The sequence below is a fragment of the Nipponia nippon genome, unplaced genomic scaffold, assembly GCF_047370975.1.
Source record: "Nipponia nippon isolate SJK-2023a ecotype South Korea unplaced genomic scaffold, ASM4737097v1 scaffold_3, whole genome shotgun sequence".
Taxonomy (NCBI): domain Eukaryota; kingdom Metazoa; phylum Chordata; class Aves; order Pelecaniformes; family Threskiornithidae; genus Nipponia; species Nipponia nippon.
In genome coordinates, this window is record NW_028262347.1 from 40,260,038 (window position 1) to 40,276,449 (window position 16,412).

General features: G+C 36.7%; 1 protein-coding gene across 6 annotated transcripts in view; it reads left to right on the top strand.

Annotated features, from left to right (window-relative positions):
* The window catches only part of CNOT2 (CCR4-NOT transcription complex subunit 2), a 95,323-nt gene that overhangs the window by 58,417 nt on the left and 20,494 nt on the right, over positions 1-16,412 (top strand). For all 6 annotated transcript variants that reach the window (XM_087766057.1, XM_087766060.1, XM_087766053.1 and 3 more), the window contains 3 exons: positions 9,314-9,380; positions 12,740-12,887; positions 13,509-13,691. In XM_087766057.1, the coding sequence (XP_087622183.1) occupies positions 9,314-9,380; positions 12,740-12,887; positions 13,509-13,691 (398 nt within the window). The remainder of the gene's footprint in view (positions 1-9,313; positions 9,381-12,739; positions 12,888-13,508; positions 13,692-16,412) is intronic.

Consider the following 16,412-nt stretch of genomic DNA (forward strand, 5'->3'; position numbering starts at 1 on the left):
TATGCCTTTTAATAAACAATTTTCATAGGACTTACTGATGTGGTATTCTTGTGACTTGTTGCTTTGGCTAATATGAATTTTAAAAGAATTTCCTTTACACAAAGGTAAAGTGAACTAAGGCTGCTCAAGTCCTGTCTTAAATTTTGAATACTTTTTACAAGTAGGAAGTAGCAGCAGCAAATAGTTTAGGACATGTTATTTTTATTTCAGAGCCTCAGTGTAGCTAAAAACTAAAAGCTTTCTTTTAACTTACCTGCTTTTTCACTAGGGAATACATTTCTAGACAGTCAGGATTGATACGGTAATTGAAATGGCAAAGTTGCATGTTACTCATGTGCACAAGTGCTTCCACAATCCTACAGATGCTGTTTGGGTCTATTGTTTTAGGCACAAAATTATGGTTCCTTAGATGAGATTAGATCTCACTCAAGCCACCTAATGTTTCCTTTTTACTGAATGAGTGGCTTTGCCTTGAGTCATCACAAACCTTGCTGTGCTAAGTAGGGAAGTTGAACAGAGTATATCCATGAATGCTCTGTCTATGAATTCTGCTGCACTTAAGGTCAGTGTGTCATAACCTGGTCAATAATCCTTTCACAAAGAAATTAGGTATTTTATAGAACTTGCAGAAATTAGAACAGTTAAGATTTGGCTTGAAACAAGTGTGGTCCTGTAATTTAAATTGACAACAAGATGCACAATGTGCCCACAAAATAATTACAGAGCTTATTTGTGGCCAATTTCACCAACTTAATAGAGCTGTCTATGTACTTAGCAAAATCATTTTGAGGACAAGGGTACATGTATTTTTATTTTGATAGAGTGACAATGGTAGAAGTTGGTAACTCAAAGCCTTCGTATACTTTTGAATCTACTGTCTTCAAATGAGAAAAACAAAACAAAAACAAACTAAAATGAGCATTGAGAAAAGATGGGACCTGTTCAGTCTGAACTACTTTGATTTCTCATGTGTAAGAATGTAAGAAGTTCTCTACAAGGTTTGACCAGTCTAGCCCAATCCACTGAAGATGCCTACGTGAGAATATAAGATCAGGGCATCTTCTGTTGTTCTGAACTGCAGTGATAAATCTGACAGTAGACAGACATGCCTTTTAATGAAGATCTGTCCAAATTATGAGGAAAGTTAATATAATTTTTTCAATGAAAGTTTTTTCCATTTCTTGGCCCAGTGCTTTGCTTTTCATTTTCTCTCCCAGTTGCTGAACAGATGATAAAATGCTCACAGTAACAATAGTAATAATTCTCTGATTTGCACTTCTAATGGGTTAGTTTGCCGAGTTTCTTGTCCTCTCTGAAAAAATCTTAATGTTTTAACTAATTCTGGACTTTCTCAGTTCTTTTGCAGCTCAGTTCTTTCGCAGCTCAGTTCTTTCAAAACATGGCTTCTTGTGAAGTCAAAAACATTTGAGCAATTGAGGCAAGTAAGATCCAGCCTGCAGATTAGATTTGGCTCATTGCAACTATTAATCTAGCTCCTTGGCACTACCTTTCCTGAAGTAGGAGGTCCTCAGATTTGGATATTGAGCACAGTGAAACGCGTTATTGATTCTGGGAGCCTGCTTTCCAGAGGTTTCTTCCATCCTGATGTAGTAGAAGCATGCCTGTGATGGATCAAACTCAGGTGTTTCTCTGTCAGGAGACAGTTGCATGAAGGCAGAGGTCAGTGGGTTTGTCTTGTAAAGTGCACGATGGTGGTGATACAACAAAGGGATGGTCAGAAGCTATTACCAAAGCCTTTTCCTGCAAACTTCCATTAAAGTAATTTGTAGAACCTTTACCTAACTCTTACTCTGTTTTAAAATATATGGCCTTACAAAGAGGTGGTACTTTTGTACAAGAGATAAAACCCTGAAACAAGACTTAGCTTACCACGGAGATAGGAATCCAGAATCTTGCTAAGTTTGGGAAACTAAATATGGGAAGCGTTTAATCAGTCTTCTGGAGACAGCTTTGGCGTTAGGGTTGCTGAACACCACATTGTTCCAGCTGGATTGTTGGCTTTCTAATGCTATTTTTCAGGATTCTAAGGCAGCCTATGGTATCTTGTTTCCCAAGGCGTCTGGCTTGCCATTTGCCTTAGTTATTGCATGAGAGTTTGTCAGCTTAGTCATAATTTAACTTCAGATGCTGCACATAGAGGAGTTGTAAGTATTTAAGAATTCCCATGGAATCCTCTTGTATCAGCAGCAGTGACAGCATTCTTGCTAATGCTGGTTGAATAGAGCTATTTAACATTAGAATAACTTTTCATAGTCTGAAAGTTTTGATCCATTTGTGGAGGGGAAAAAAAAGTAAAGCTTATTTTTTGGGAGAAAATAGATTAATGTCTTTAATTATAAGCGGAGAATGAATATTTTCATATGCATTACTTTGCATAGAAACGTTCTTGTAGATTTGACTGAGTAGTGAGTTGGTTTGCTCTGCTTGTTTTGTGTAACACACAGCTTAAGCTTTTTTCTTTGAAGTGAGAGTTGCAAAGCAACAAAGTTGATTTTTACCTTCCCAGAGAGTGATTAAACATACTTTGCATCTTTCAGTGAGCACATATTATGTTTTTTAAAAAAATAAACAAAAACAGACTTTAAATGAATGAAAATTGTAATGCTGTTAATTGAAAACAGTTGGAAGGATTTGCAGGGGATGAGATTAGAAACAAATTGAGGGAGTTTTTATGCTTTAATGCAGTATACCCTTTCAGAGCCTATTGTCATTCTACTTATAGCTTGCGTTTTTATAAGTTATACCGTGTGAAGAAAAAGCCAAAAGTTTAGAATGCAAAATGCACCCTTTTACTGTGTCACCTACAAGTTACTACTTGGATGGGTTTGTCAAATAAAACAATACATGATAAACTAATTTTACTTAGAGAGGAAAATGGGTTTTCATACTCTGTCACACATTGTGCAAGAAGTATATGTCTGAATTAGTCACAGTTATTTCGTATCACTTTGCAATTTGAAATTATGTCACAAGGAAATTAATTTCACTATTGATGACTGGAGTATATAGTTCTCGCTACGGTTGAGTTTGTAGTAAGATTTTTTTTATTTTTTTTTTTTAACCGAAGAACTAAATGACTGTGCTAGATGTTGTTTCTGTACTTTATTTAAAAGCTATGTTTTACTGCATCTCCACTTAAATCGACAATATGTAATAGTTTTTGTATGTCAGCTTTAGCATTTGAAGTGGTTCCTTGGACCAAATTAATTCCATGCATAAAATCCTCTGCCTCTTCTAGAAGGGGGAGGTTATGGTTTCTTACACAATAATTCAGTTCACTGAACACATTGTATTGTAATATTGGTGGTTTACATGCCCAGTGTGTGGGTGGCTTTTTTTAGGTTTTTGTATGCAACTGGTTATTTAATTAAAATTAAATTTTTGCTTTGTTGTCCTAGTTCTTAATTGCTTATGGCATTTTTGGTAGCAGCTTTCAACGAGTTTTCAGTCATCTTTTGACTCATTAACACACTGTACCATCAAACTGAATGGAGTTTGGAGTTTACGCAGGGAGAATTTGTTTTTATAGTTTTACTTTAATAGCCATGTTAACCTCATGTTAATAATGTCATTGTCATTCAAAGGCAACATCTTGCCTTTGAGATCTTGAGATACTGCTGCCAACAACAAAAAAAATTCGAGATAAATGTAATGCAAAAGGTTATGCTTGCAGTGCAGACCTACCTCTGTGTGCTTCCCAAGTGCCACTGGAGGCAGGAGACCACAACCGTAAATGGTGAAATCTGAAAGATTGAATAAAATTTCATACATTTTTCAGTACTGTATTTGGTTTTATATTTCACAAATAACATATATCAGTAGCAATTTTCACTTGCAAATAATACCCAGCAAATATAAGGCTTTCAAAATTTCTTCATTGGTCTCTGACTTTAGGATTCGGAAATACTTTCTTGTAACGTGAATTTTGTGAACACTGTATAAAAAATGCTTTGTAATCTAGAGGAAGACTAATAATAATACTAAATATTAAACTGGCAGAGTATAGAAAAGTCTATATTCTTTTAATCTCTTATTTGTTGGCTTGACTTACTATTTTTTACATCAGTATAACACTTTCTCCTTTTGAGGCTGTGGGTCAGCTGTTTTATTATTAAATAGTGCAGCACAGATGGCAGGTACCAGAAATAAAGTAGTGCAAATACAAAATGATGCTGATGTTTGCACCTGTGAGAAAACCATCGTTTATCAGGCCAGATATTATTCATAGACTTACTTGCTTATTCTAACATGTTTTGCTTTTAGTTGACTTTCTAGCGTTGGATTGATGTATTTTAACTTCAGCTTGCTTTGTGTTTAGTGAAGTAGCTTTAGGCTATGACTGCATAACACAGCAGCCTTCGCGGAAGCGTTGCTTTACTGAGTTTTCTTGGTGCCACCGTGCCGAGGTGCGCTACCGTTGCAGTTACGGTGACAGGCGGCTGTAAGTTGGGGGTTTGCTTGGAAGAGGCAGGGTGCTGCAGTGCAGCGGGGAGGCGGGAACCCTGTCAGCCAGCTCTGCTGCTGGGCCTCCTCCCGCTGCCTCCCGCTGCTTTCAGGGAGGCTGCAGCCTGTGTTCGCCAGTCTCCCGAGAAGGTTGTAAAACGCAGCAGTTTTTTTCACAGTTCTGGCAAATTTAAGCAGTTGCTGGTGCTGTTTTTTTGAGGTTGTTGACACTCTTAAATGAACTTACTGCAGTAAACCCGTCAAGAGTTAACAAAAGCAGTTACAGTAAAATCTCGTTCATCACCAGGGGTAGGAAATTGCCTGATAGCACGTTATAGCTTACTCATTTTTGGCGTGGACCAGTCCAGAAAAACTGGGCCATCTGCTTGGATCATCGGTTGGTTTGAGTTTAGAAGCAGAATCTCCCATGATCAGACCTCCACTGTGACCATATGAGACTTGTAAGTAAAATGATGTTCACATCTTAGTTGGCTATCATCAACTCAGTCCTTCAGCCTGCTGGTACTGAGTGTCGGTCCTTCCATACACTAGCAGAATGAAGTGCACCCTTCATGTTACCCAAGGTCTTGTTTGCTCAGTTGTCTCCTTGCCCTGTCAGATGCATGTCTTAGGCCTCCTCCGGCTCCTAACATGTACAGCGAAAGCCAGTTGAAACAATCTGTCTTGTTCAGTCATACAAGGTTGGAAGAGAAGCAGAAATCCCATGCTGTGTCACAACTGGGTTTTGTAGCTGCTAACCACTGGCAAATTGATTTAAACCTAAATTCCAAAGTTTGAAGAGTGGAGGATTTTTTGTACATGTGCAGCAAAAGCTGTGTCAGAAGCTTGTTTAACAATTTCCTTGGCTTGATCAAAGATCAGAGAATCATAGAATGGCTTGGTCTGGAAGGGACCTTAAAGATCATCTAACTCCAGCCCCCCTGCCAAGATTTTTAGTGGTGGACTTGGCAGTGATAGGTTAACGGTTGGAGTCGATGATCTTAAGGGTCTTTTCCAACCTCAATGATTCTATGATTGTATGATTATTAGTCACTTGTTTTAAAACATTGGTATTGTATATATACTGCTAGAATATGCTGTTCATTGACGTGATCTCAGTAACTGGGTACATTTTGTTTTTCAAAGGTTGTTACAGGTATGATTCTGAGCATTTTTTTCCTAAAATATTGACAGAATTGGGTAAAGTTTAAAAGATCTTACCAACTGGAAGAGGCTTTAGTGACCTTAAGGGTTAGACTGCCTTGGTTTTTATTAAGATTATCGTGACCTTTGGCTGTTGTAGACTAAAAGAAATTCAAGAGTGACTTCCAGCCACTGTTGCAAGTACACTCTTGGAGGGTTGTTATATTTTGTGTGTCGTGTGATTAGTAGCCCAGTCATATAAAATAATGATTGCAGAATGCCAGAAGGAATGTTTTTAATACTACTAATATCGTTCATCTTGAAACTTTGCTATGTTTGGTAGACCAAGTTTGAGTACACTATATAATAGTGACTCAGAGGTGGTGAATGCAAATAAAGGTCCTGGTAGCATAGGTTAAGGTTTTGGCTAATTTAGTTGTTTTGCTGTTATATCGAAATTATATCGAAATAATAACAGAAAAAGAAGACAAAATTTTAAACTACTCCTTACTTACCTATGACAGAAAGAAGTGCTTAATACTGGGGAGGGTTTTTTGGCATATTACAAAATAAACTAGCGGAAGAATAAGTGAGATACCCATACAGCATATTCCTTCTCCATGAGACTTGAGAAATGCTGCATTTAATCAGCCTGGAACAGATCCACAGACACTTTTATTTATTTCTTCTTCAAGCTTGTTGTCTCTGATGTTCTAAGTATGTTATGACTTTAAGACTAGTTGTTAGACTTATTGAATTTAATACTTGGCCTTTATTACAGTTTTCGATAAAGGTTTCTCTACAAGTTATTTTGCAATTAACTTTTCATGTAAAAGCAAATGGCACAATACATGTGACCTACTTTGCAATGTTTCAAAAGAAAATCCAATTTCTAATAAGCAGTGTTCCTGAAATATTATTTGCCATTCCTTTTCTTTAAACTGAATTTAAAAAGTCAAGTAGTACTCAGTATAGAAGAGGTGGGATTCTTTTTCCTCTCTTTCAAGTAATCTAGTACATCTTAGGTCTGCGATTTGTTGTTTGGTGGGGTTTTTTGTTTGTTTTTTGTTGGTTTTTGGTTTTGTTTGTTGGGGCTTTTTTTGTTTTTTGGGTTTTTGGGGTTTTTTTTGTATCCAAGCTAACATTATTAATAAAAGGGTTTTATGCTGAGATTTTTACCATCTTCTGCTTATTATATCACATACAATCACAGCAATTTTCGAATGCCCTGAGCAGCTGTTCTTACTGGATCTTCTTTTTGGCTTAACTGTTTTCCTTACCTGTCCCAGAGCTAGTAGTACTTTTTGACTGCTGTTTCTATCTGAATGTCTGGTTGGTTTGGTTTTGTTTTTTTTGCTTGTGTGCCCTTGTCATTTTCTCTGAAGGTTTCTTGTAACTTTTTCTCTCATTTTTTCCAAAGAATTACAGTTTGCCACACCTTGCAACATGTTCTAGGATTTTCCAACTTGTCAAACTCGAATGTTTTTTGTTTTTGTTTTTTTTTTTACCTCCCCATTTTACTTTGTCTTTCCTTTCTTAAAACTACTCTATCAGCTTGTTTTATCAATGTTTAACAAACATCAGTTTGTTAGTATGGGTGGGGAGTGTGCTTTTGAAGTCTGTCTTCCAGGTGTCCCCACTTCTGCATGCTTTGGTTCACGTTGCAGAGCAGTCTTGGTGTGAGTGAATTTGATTCCTTCTGGATCAAAATAAGCTGGAAGAGATGCACCAAACCTGTTTCACTCATGAACTGGCAACCAGTCAGTGGCAACCAGTCAGTGGCATCAGGTGTTTTAGTCACAGCTAACTCTAGTTAGAAATGCATACAGTAGTATGTTGGGCCCTCAGGACCAACTTTTTTGTTTTACAAATGCACTTCTCTCTGGCAGCATTACTTGCTGATGCAGATGTGGCCTGTGAACCTGAGTGCTGAGCTGAAGCCACTGGTAGTTATTTAAAATGTTCTTTTGCTCACAGCCAGTTCTTCACTAAGAAAGGAGAACATTGGTCCAGTTTTTCATGTATTTTAGTTATATTTTTTTCTGCGGGAAGTTTTTGTCTTAGTATTTCAAACCTCTTATGTATGCAAGTGTGGATGTTTGTTGCTGTAGTTGCTTACTATCAAATATGTGTACTTTGTTCAGAATATGTGTGAGTATATAGTATTTTGGGGTGATATTTCTGATACGTTTTCTGGTGGTCTACAGTAATTGCCTGCTGTAATTTCTCTTCTCATGCTTTCTGTATGTATTCAAAAAATCGTAAATGCTTTGTGATTTACAGACATGAATGCTACTTTTGATATTTAGTGTCTATCCTGCATGTCTTCTTTCTCATTTCTACCATCTACATTTGGCCTCAGTATAGACAACTAGCAGATTCAGTTTATAAGGTTTGTTTTTTACATCTGTCTAGATCAAGTCAACAAAGCAATTTGTAATTTATCACAGTAAAAGTTATTTTTATTTGAATTCTCTGCTCTCAAATAGAAAAAGCTTGAAATCCCCTTTTGTTTAATCCAGACATTCCTTTCCTTGAAACCATCCTAAAATTCAGTCCAAGTCCAGACTACTGCGCTAAACAAGCAGACATGTGCCTATGGGTTAGTAAGTACGAGTAGCATATTCTGTTGTGAGCTGGATGGATTAGGTCAACTAATACCTCTTCTTGCTCCAAGGGACAATCAGCTATACCTAATCTGTTCTTTAGAAACGTCCTGGTGCTTAACTGTCCTTAAGATTGCAAAGGGCTTTTTTTTTCCCCAAATGTTTAGCCTAAATCTCCTGTTTCTCATATTTATTAATACTTTCAATTTCTGCAGCAGTATGGAGAGTAGTTTATTCTTCTCCTCTTACAGCAATGACTGGAAGCCTGGTGTCATGTCCCTACCTTAGTTGCCTTCTCTTTGGAGCATGCAAACCCAAATCTCAATCTTTCTTCATAGATCCTGATTTTATTTTTCTTTTTTAGATCTTCTCAAGAGTCTCTCTAGTTTGTCACACTTCTTGTGTGATGTCTGAAAGTTGACAAAAAAGGTTTTAATGGAAATATGTGGTAATATGTGGTGTCTCTAAAGTGGGCATAATAGAGCAGGAAATATTCCTTCTGACGTTTGTACATCTTGCCTGTTCATATGGTGTATACAAGCGTGTACCCTTAGGGGGGTACATTATAATTTTAACATTGGAATCTTATCTGAAGTTCATATCTGTTTCTATATACCTGCTGCTTCCTAGCCACTCATTTCCCACCTTTTGCTACTGATAATATGAAATTTTGCGCTTGCTGTTATTACATTGAACAGGGTTTGATCTGCTTGTATGATGCGTGTTTTGCAGGAGAGAAAAAATCCTATATCTGATTTAAATACCTGAGTATTCCTCCTTCTGTAAAGATGGGTGTCTTAGCTACAAGGGTAGAAAAACTGAAAGCTTTTGGATCTTCTTCCTATATGCTATTTGTTGAAAGTAAAAGAAAGTCTATTTTTATACATGTAAAGTCAAATTTTTATTGGCATGTACTATACTGTTACAGTTGTTACTGTGCAGATAATTTGGGGAGTTTCTAAAACTTCTGATGACTTAAAAGGAGTTTTCAGTTGCTGTTTTGGCTTTCTTGGCAAAGCAATATACAGTTGTAAACTTTCAGACCAAGATAGTGCAGTATCTTTGTGTCTTTAATAATCTTTTATTCTTCTCTCATTTAGATGCTGGCATCACCATCAACATCAGGTCAGCTGTCTCAGTTTGGGGCAAGTTTATACGGGCAACAAAGTAAGAATTCTTTTTATTGATAATATGTTTATTTTATGCTAAATATGCTCTAGTTTCACGCTCTTTGGATAGAGAACGTGCATATGGCTTTGTTTTCTGGTGATTGTAAAAAAGACAGTGTCTCCTTATTTGTGCCATTTTTTTTTTCTTTTGAAGATACATTTTTGCTTTGCTTAGTATGCATTTTTTGCAGTGTTTAGTATGCACTAAACTAGTATGCACTAAACTGCATTATGCAGTATCATATATTGACACCGTATAACTTAAATATCCAAATATAATCATCGTATAAAGAATGTCTGTGATTTAACTGTGACTCTCTGAAGGAACAACTAAGGAAAGTGAGCTGGGCCAAAATGAGCCTGGTTCAGAAAAATACGTAAGGAATAGAAGGAAATTATACCTTAAATTATAACTGATATTTCATGCTCTACGGGAGCAAATTAAATCTTGTGTACATGCTTGGCCACTCACATTTGGCAAATAACTATGCCAGTAAGATTATTGCCTTCTGCACTACTGTTTTTTTCTTTCCCATACCTTGAAGATTTTTTTCTGTATCTGCCAGTCTTGTGTGTATTGTTGCAATAGAAGACCTGTAGAACAACAGTCGCAGTGTGTAACGCTAGCCACCTAACTTAAGGGCCAGCGTTGAGAACTGAGCCTCCTTGTAGCTGAGAGGTGCATCCAGAAAGTGACTCAGAATATCTGAGTTAGATACAGTTACACAAGTAAAACGGGTTTGTGAACATCTCTCTTTTATCACTGTATGCTTTTGAATGTTTGCAGCTTTGTTGTCAAGTGCATCTGACTTGGAATCTAAGAAAAAGTGTCTTCAGAGTATTTTAGAGAGTCTGGACTTTTTTATCTGGACAAACTAAAAGCTTTGTCTGCTAGATGCATGGCCTTCAGAACTTCTTTCGGCTTTCTTCAAATAGTTTAAAAAAATATAGGGATTTTTTTTTACTATCTCAGTGGCTGTTGATGAGTGACCACATAATATAAACTGGCATTTGATTATGCTACTGAGGTTTATATGAGCAGTTTCTGGCCAGTCTGAGAGTCATGTTTGGCTCTTGGCTTTTTGGGTCCTGAATCTGGCACTATTGAACCTTTCAGACTTAACTGTATAAAGCTTCTGAAGTGGTTTATTCATTCTGTTCCTCACAGTTATTTGTTGTTTATTTTTAAGGTTAACATTTTTCATCAACTTTCTTCATTCAGTTGGTTGTGGTGCCTAGGACATAATCTTTCTAACATGGAGACATGCATGGCTAAAAACTAGAAAGTAAATATTATCAGGGTTCAGTTTTCTTGAGAAAAAGGAGCAAGAAACTTCTGTGTTGAAGTCAATGCTTATGATTAAAATACTTTTGGGAAAAACAAAGCTGATAATGCCTATGCACTTTTAGATTGGTAGCTGTCAGTCATTTAGCAAGATGTCATGTTATAGAGTTAATGTAACTTAAACTTAACTGTTAGGCAGGAAATTGGCCACTTCATTGATCAGCCTCCTCCAATATAGCCCATGCAGATCTCTTGTCTCAGTTAAAAAAAGTGGAAAAAGGAAGCATAAGAAAAAAGATTTTTTTTTTTCTTTTTTTTTTTTTTCATATGGTGATTATTTCAACTGCCCCTACTTGCCAGCCACAGGAATATAGTTCTACTTTGTTGTTACAGCCCTACTCATTAAAAATTCTAGTTTAAAGAAAGCCAACAAGAAATAACCATCAGTGTAAAACTGGCTTCGCTGAAACAAATGCTTGCATAAAATTAACCTGAATATTGTAATCATGTTTTTCAGTGTACTGTAGCTAGTTTGGAAGTGTATGTATTTTTTCTTTACCGTTTTATTTTTTAAATTCCACCTAATTGTTAATCAGCATTAAATATTACTTATATTTCTGCTTATTGAAATTATTCTGATGCAGCAAATTGCCAAAATATTTACAGTGAACACCTTGATATAATCAGCATTTAATGAAGTCTTAGGAGGCCTGTTATAGCAAGTCACACTACCTCTTAATCTGAATGTATAGAGATAAATTTGAGTGTTATCAAAACTTTGAGTGTTATTGCAAATTTCTTGGATTGCAAATTGTAGGGTAGGGCACAGACAGACAGCAGTTCTTCAAGTGTGAGAACTAAACAACTGGGAGGTTTCTTCAGACCTTGTCCACGATGATAACCTGAGCGTATGCTATGCCCATTCTTTGCCTTCTTAGTATTTAATCATGTTGTACACTGGCATATTCAGCTTTTCTGCAGGGGTGATCTACCATGGGAGAGTGCTGATTCATCACTGTTTTTCTTTTGTTTGGTCTGCAAGATAGAGTTTTGAGTTCTACGAGTCTACCTCAGCAGCCTTATGCCAAAGCAATAGGGAGTGTTACTTAGAGCTATCACATTCTATATGCTAGGTTTGTTTCTATTGATATGTTGCACTAAATTACTTTTTCTTGTCTTTGACCACCATTCCAAAACTTCATAAACACAGAAAAGCAATGTGAGAATGATGAGAAACTTCATAAATTTTTTGGACATTTTGAGATGGGCAGCAGCTGGTTATCTTTTGCTGTTCTGAGTTAAAGTGATTTCTTTTTTTACCTCACTGAAGTGCTTACTGTGTTCTGTCACGCCCAATTGTTTGTGTAGAAAATACTTTTGGTCACAATGTTAAAAATCTTCTGTATATTTTTAAATGCTAATACAGGGCAGTCAAAATTCTGCTTCCTTTCTTTTCTTGAAAGTTTGAACTTGACTTGATCATAGACAGTGAAGTTCTGTTGTCAAAAAGAAGCAACTTAAAGTTTACAGAGAACTGGCCTAAAAAGTTGCTTTTGTTGTCCTAAAAGCAATGTTATTGTTAACAAAATATTAATAATTTTCTTTGTTATTAAAGATTTGCTTAATTTTTAACAAGACAGATCAGTGTTATAAATACTGGCCAAATACATACCAGTTTATTCAAAAGTAATTAACATATTTCTTGAGTGCAGTTATTTTCTCAAAATGCTGCCTTTTTTGAGGTAATTTGTAGGTTTCCATGTCCTCATCAAAAACTCAAAAGTAAACCTTTCTCCACAGTATGCATCTCGAAGGAAATAAAATTTTGTTAGTGACTCAAATACAGAAATTCCTTAAAGAGCCTTTTTAAAGTTTAACAGAAACAGGGCTAAATTTGAGATAATTGGGCTTCTACTATGCAAACAAGGACTTAGTTTTTACACTGCACTTTCCTTCAGTCTTTACACTTTTTTGTAGGTTGTCAGCATAAATTGTTTCCATCTACACCTGATGGAGAAGACTTTGTTCCTGATTGCTCTGTATCTCCACCCCTCTGAATTTTTTTTCAATAGGTGCACTAGGCCTTCCAATGAGGGGAATGAGCAACAATACCCCTCAGTTAAATCGCAGCTTATCACAAGGCACTCAGTTACCGAGCCACGTAACGCCAACAACAGGGGTACCAACAATGTCACTTCACACGCCTCCATCTCCGAGCAGGTATTTATTGATAGCCGATATTTCTGCGATTGTGTCTTTCTGCAGAGCTCTTGTTAAATGTTCTGCATATTTTGCCTCAACTACTTTACAGTCTGATTAATAAAAAACAGGAAAAGTAGTTTCTGTTGACCACTGCCTATGTTAGGGAAATAATACTGTGAAACAGTAAGATAGGACTTACTGTAAGACACTATGTGATTTTTGTATGTAAAGGACAAATTGCTGGCAAATTCTGCTTCAGAATGTAAGAGGCTGTTTTTTGGTTGTTTCGGTAAATGTACAGTTAAAATCTTTATATGGATGTCATACACTGTATAAGAATATTAAGGTAGTAGGTCTGAACTGCTCATTAAAAAAAGAGCTGTAACACCTTTTCAAATGCATAATATTAAAGTATTTATTTAAACCTGACCAAGGACTTGTTCAGTATCTAATGGGTCATCTGGTATTTCTGAAGAAATCCAAAACTACATTAATTATAGAGTAATCCAAACATGGTGTGTTGATGCTAAGCACAAATTAAGTTGCAACAGCTCAGAGTCCACCCTACGTTAGTAATCTAAATGAGTAACCAAATATTATTGTACAGATTCATCTCTGTGGATGGTTTTTCTCTTTCAGGGGGATATTGCCTATGAATCCTAGGAATATGATGAACCACTCCCAGGTTGGTCAGGGCATTGGAATTCCCAGCAGGACAAACAGCATGAGCAGTTCAGGGTTAGGCAGCCCCAACAGAAGCTCTCCAAGCATAATATGTATGCCAAAGCAGCAACCCTCTCGACAACCTTTTACTGTGAACAGGTAAGGCTGCTTAGTCAGACCATCCCTGTACAGCCATGGACATGCTTAAATGCTGCTCTGGAAATCTAATTTTTATCCATTGGAATAAATCTTGAAAGCGCTGCTTCGTGTGTTCTCGTCTCCTGGCAGTAAACTTTGAAGCTGCTTGTAATATTCACACAAGCTTTTTGAAGCCTGTAAACTAAATTCTGTTTCTGACTACTGAATTTCTGCTGCTGCTTCTTTAAGATATGTGATGTTTCTTGTGTGTTCCTGAGTTTGTTTTTACAACGTGCATTGATTTTTGGGTATATGCTTCCATTTTAAGACTATTCATCTATGAGTTTGGGAAGAAGTAAGGCAAGATTTAAAAACACAGTAGTTATTCTGGAAGAATAGTTAACTGATTCAGATGCAGTAGGGACCTAGTGTTCTACTTCTGTAAAGTCTGGAATAATATAGAGAACAGTGGTTTGCCATTCATTTAAGGATGTGGTGCTCATTTGGGTGCCAAAAGCTTCTCAGTCACTTCTGCTCTTTTTCTAACTGGTCAAGATTGTAATGTCATAAATCATCAGGCTTTAACTGTGTTTTGGTGCTATGTTTATGCTTAGTTCATACTGATAAACTTGTAGTGAAAAGCGTGTTGATTCTAATTATTTAATGTGTGTGGTCACAGCTTGGCACAGTTGACTGCTTTCCAGGCTTCATTCCACAACCTCCCAATCTCTGTGCTCCTAGTTTCGTCCTTTTTCTCCCTTCAGGCCCTTCCTTAGGGGAATGACTCTTACGCGGAGCACAAACAAGGTCATGGCAGCCAGGTGCCACCTCTAACCCAATCTAGTATTTTACAAAACGGATAAAGGAAGGTGAAAATTAATGTCACCGTTATCTGAAACTTGGTCGGACTATTTAGTTCTGTAGATTCACACTGATACAGGCATAAAAATGCTTTTCTCGATCACAGCAAATAGAGATTTGGTAGTAGCGGTTTCTGTTCTTGGAGTGTGAGAAGACTTTGTATCTTGCCTCTGGTTACATAGAATTTGCCTTTTCTTTCCTGTGATGTATAGCAGCAAGTAAAGGAGATTATAATTTTAAAAGATAATTTTATATTTGGAAGTATTTTTGAAACTTGAGCATCACAAAAGGTTGAAATAGTAATATACTTAAAAACTCTACATGCAGAGGACAATGATTTTGAAGATTGATATATGTCTAGAAAGTACTTGTTTAAATATCATTCAGCTGTAGGGTAGATGATGAAATCCCTGTCTGTAGGAGCATTTGAATTAAAATCCTCATCTTTCACTGTTTGCATTGTATATCTCAGTTTCAAGAAGCTACAATTTTTACAAGTTGGGAAGGAAATATCACTGGAACAATGACAAGTTCTTATTACACAGTTTATTAGCCTAGAGAAGTGTAGTAGTAGTATATATCCAATTGTTAATTGATATATTTAACGAAATTTTGAAATTATACTTGGAAAAAAAAATACATGGTGTTTCCTTGACAGGTGCATGAATTATGTGACTTCTTAGAAGTGTTTTCTGAATGGTTGCCTTAGTTGGAGGAGTGAAAGTTTTTAGGTTTTGAACATAAAAAATACTTCACTTCCCCTTTCTTAGTTACCCTGATAAAACAGGTTACAAATAATTGTAGAGGAGTATGCATTTTGTGGCCTAATCCCTTTCTTATCCCTGAAATTCTTAACGTGGTTATTTAGAATTACCTTAAAAGCAAACAAAAAACCCTTGTGTGAGAAATACTGTCTGTCATCAGGCTAGATTATATGCCCTCAAGATCAAGTTGTCTCCTGTTGGTGCTCTCACCAGGTCTAAAGTTCACAGATGATACTAGGAATGTATTTCTTCAGACACGTGAGGTGTCAAAGATCTCGATGTCTTTCAAATACACCACCTTGGGGAGGCAAAGCAGGACAGGACCAGTCTTGGCTAACTGTTCCCTTTCTTGATGTCTCAATCCAAAATGAAGCATTTAGGGCTGTTTCAAATTGGAGCGAAATGCTTCAGACTTGTAACTGTGGAAAAAGTCCGTGTAGGTGAAATTTCCACTAAGAAAACATTTGACATTTTTATTTATGGAAACTTCTGAAACATCAACTTCCATCCTGTTACAGGGGAAAAATGAATGTTGTGATTTCCCACAGGGCAGAAATTCAGAATTTCACTCAGCTGGGGCCTATCTTTGGGCTTCTCAACATCTCCAGCTCACAGAGAATGAAGTGGATCATTTGTGAGGGTGCCTTCCCGACCACAGTAGTCCTATATGATATTTAGATGTCTTCAAACATTTTTGCCTGACTGTATGAAATTTTAATTTTGCTGGTGCCCTTGTGTGGCAGAGACCATCCCTATGCTCATAATAATGCCATGTGCACATGGTGGTGATTGCACGCCATAACTGTTCAGCTTATAACTGAGTCATGAGAAACTTGATCACTTCCATGACCTATCTTCCCACCTGTAAATGAATGGATTGCAGTCTGACTTTTCACTGTTGCATTTACTGCTGCTTCATTTTTTTATGTGAAATTACTGAGTAACGATCATGTTTGTCATAACTTGTTGGTTGACAGATGTCTTAAGACACAGTGGCTATTAAAAACCTAAGTTATTCTGAAGTCATTCCAGTTGTCTTGATTGAACAGTGCCTGCTGCTGCTCAGAGTTTTCAGAAGTATAAAGGAAAATAATTAAAAACTTAGTTTAGGCTAATG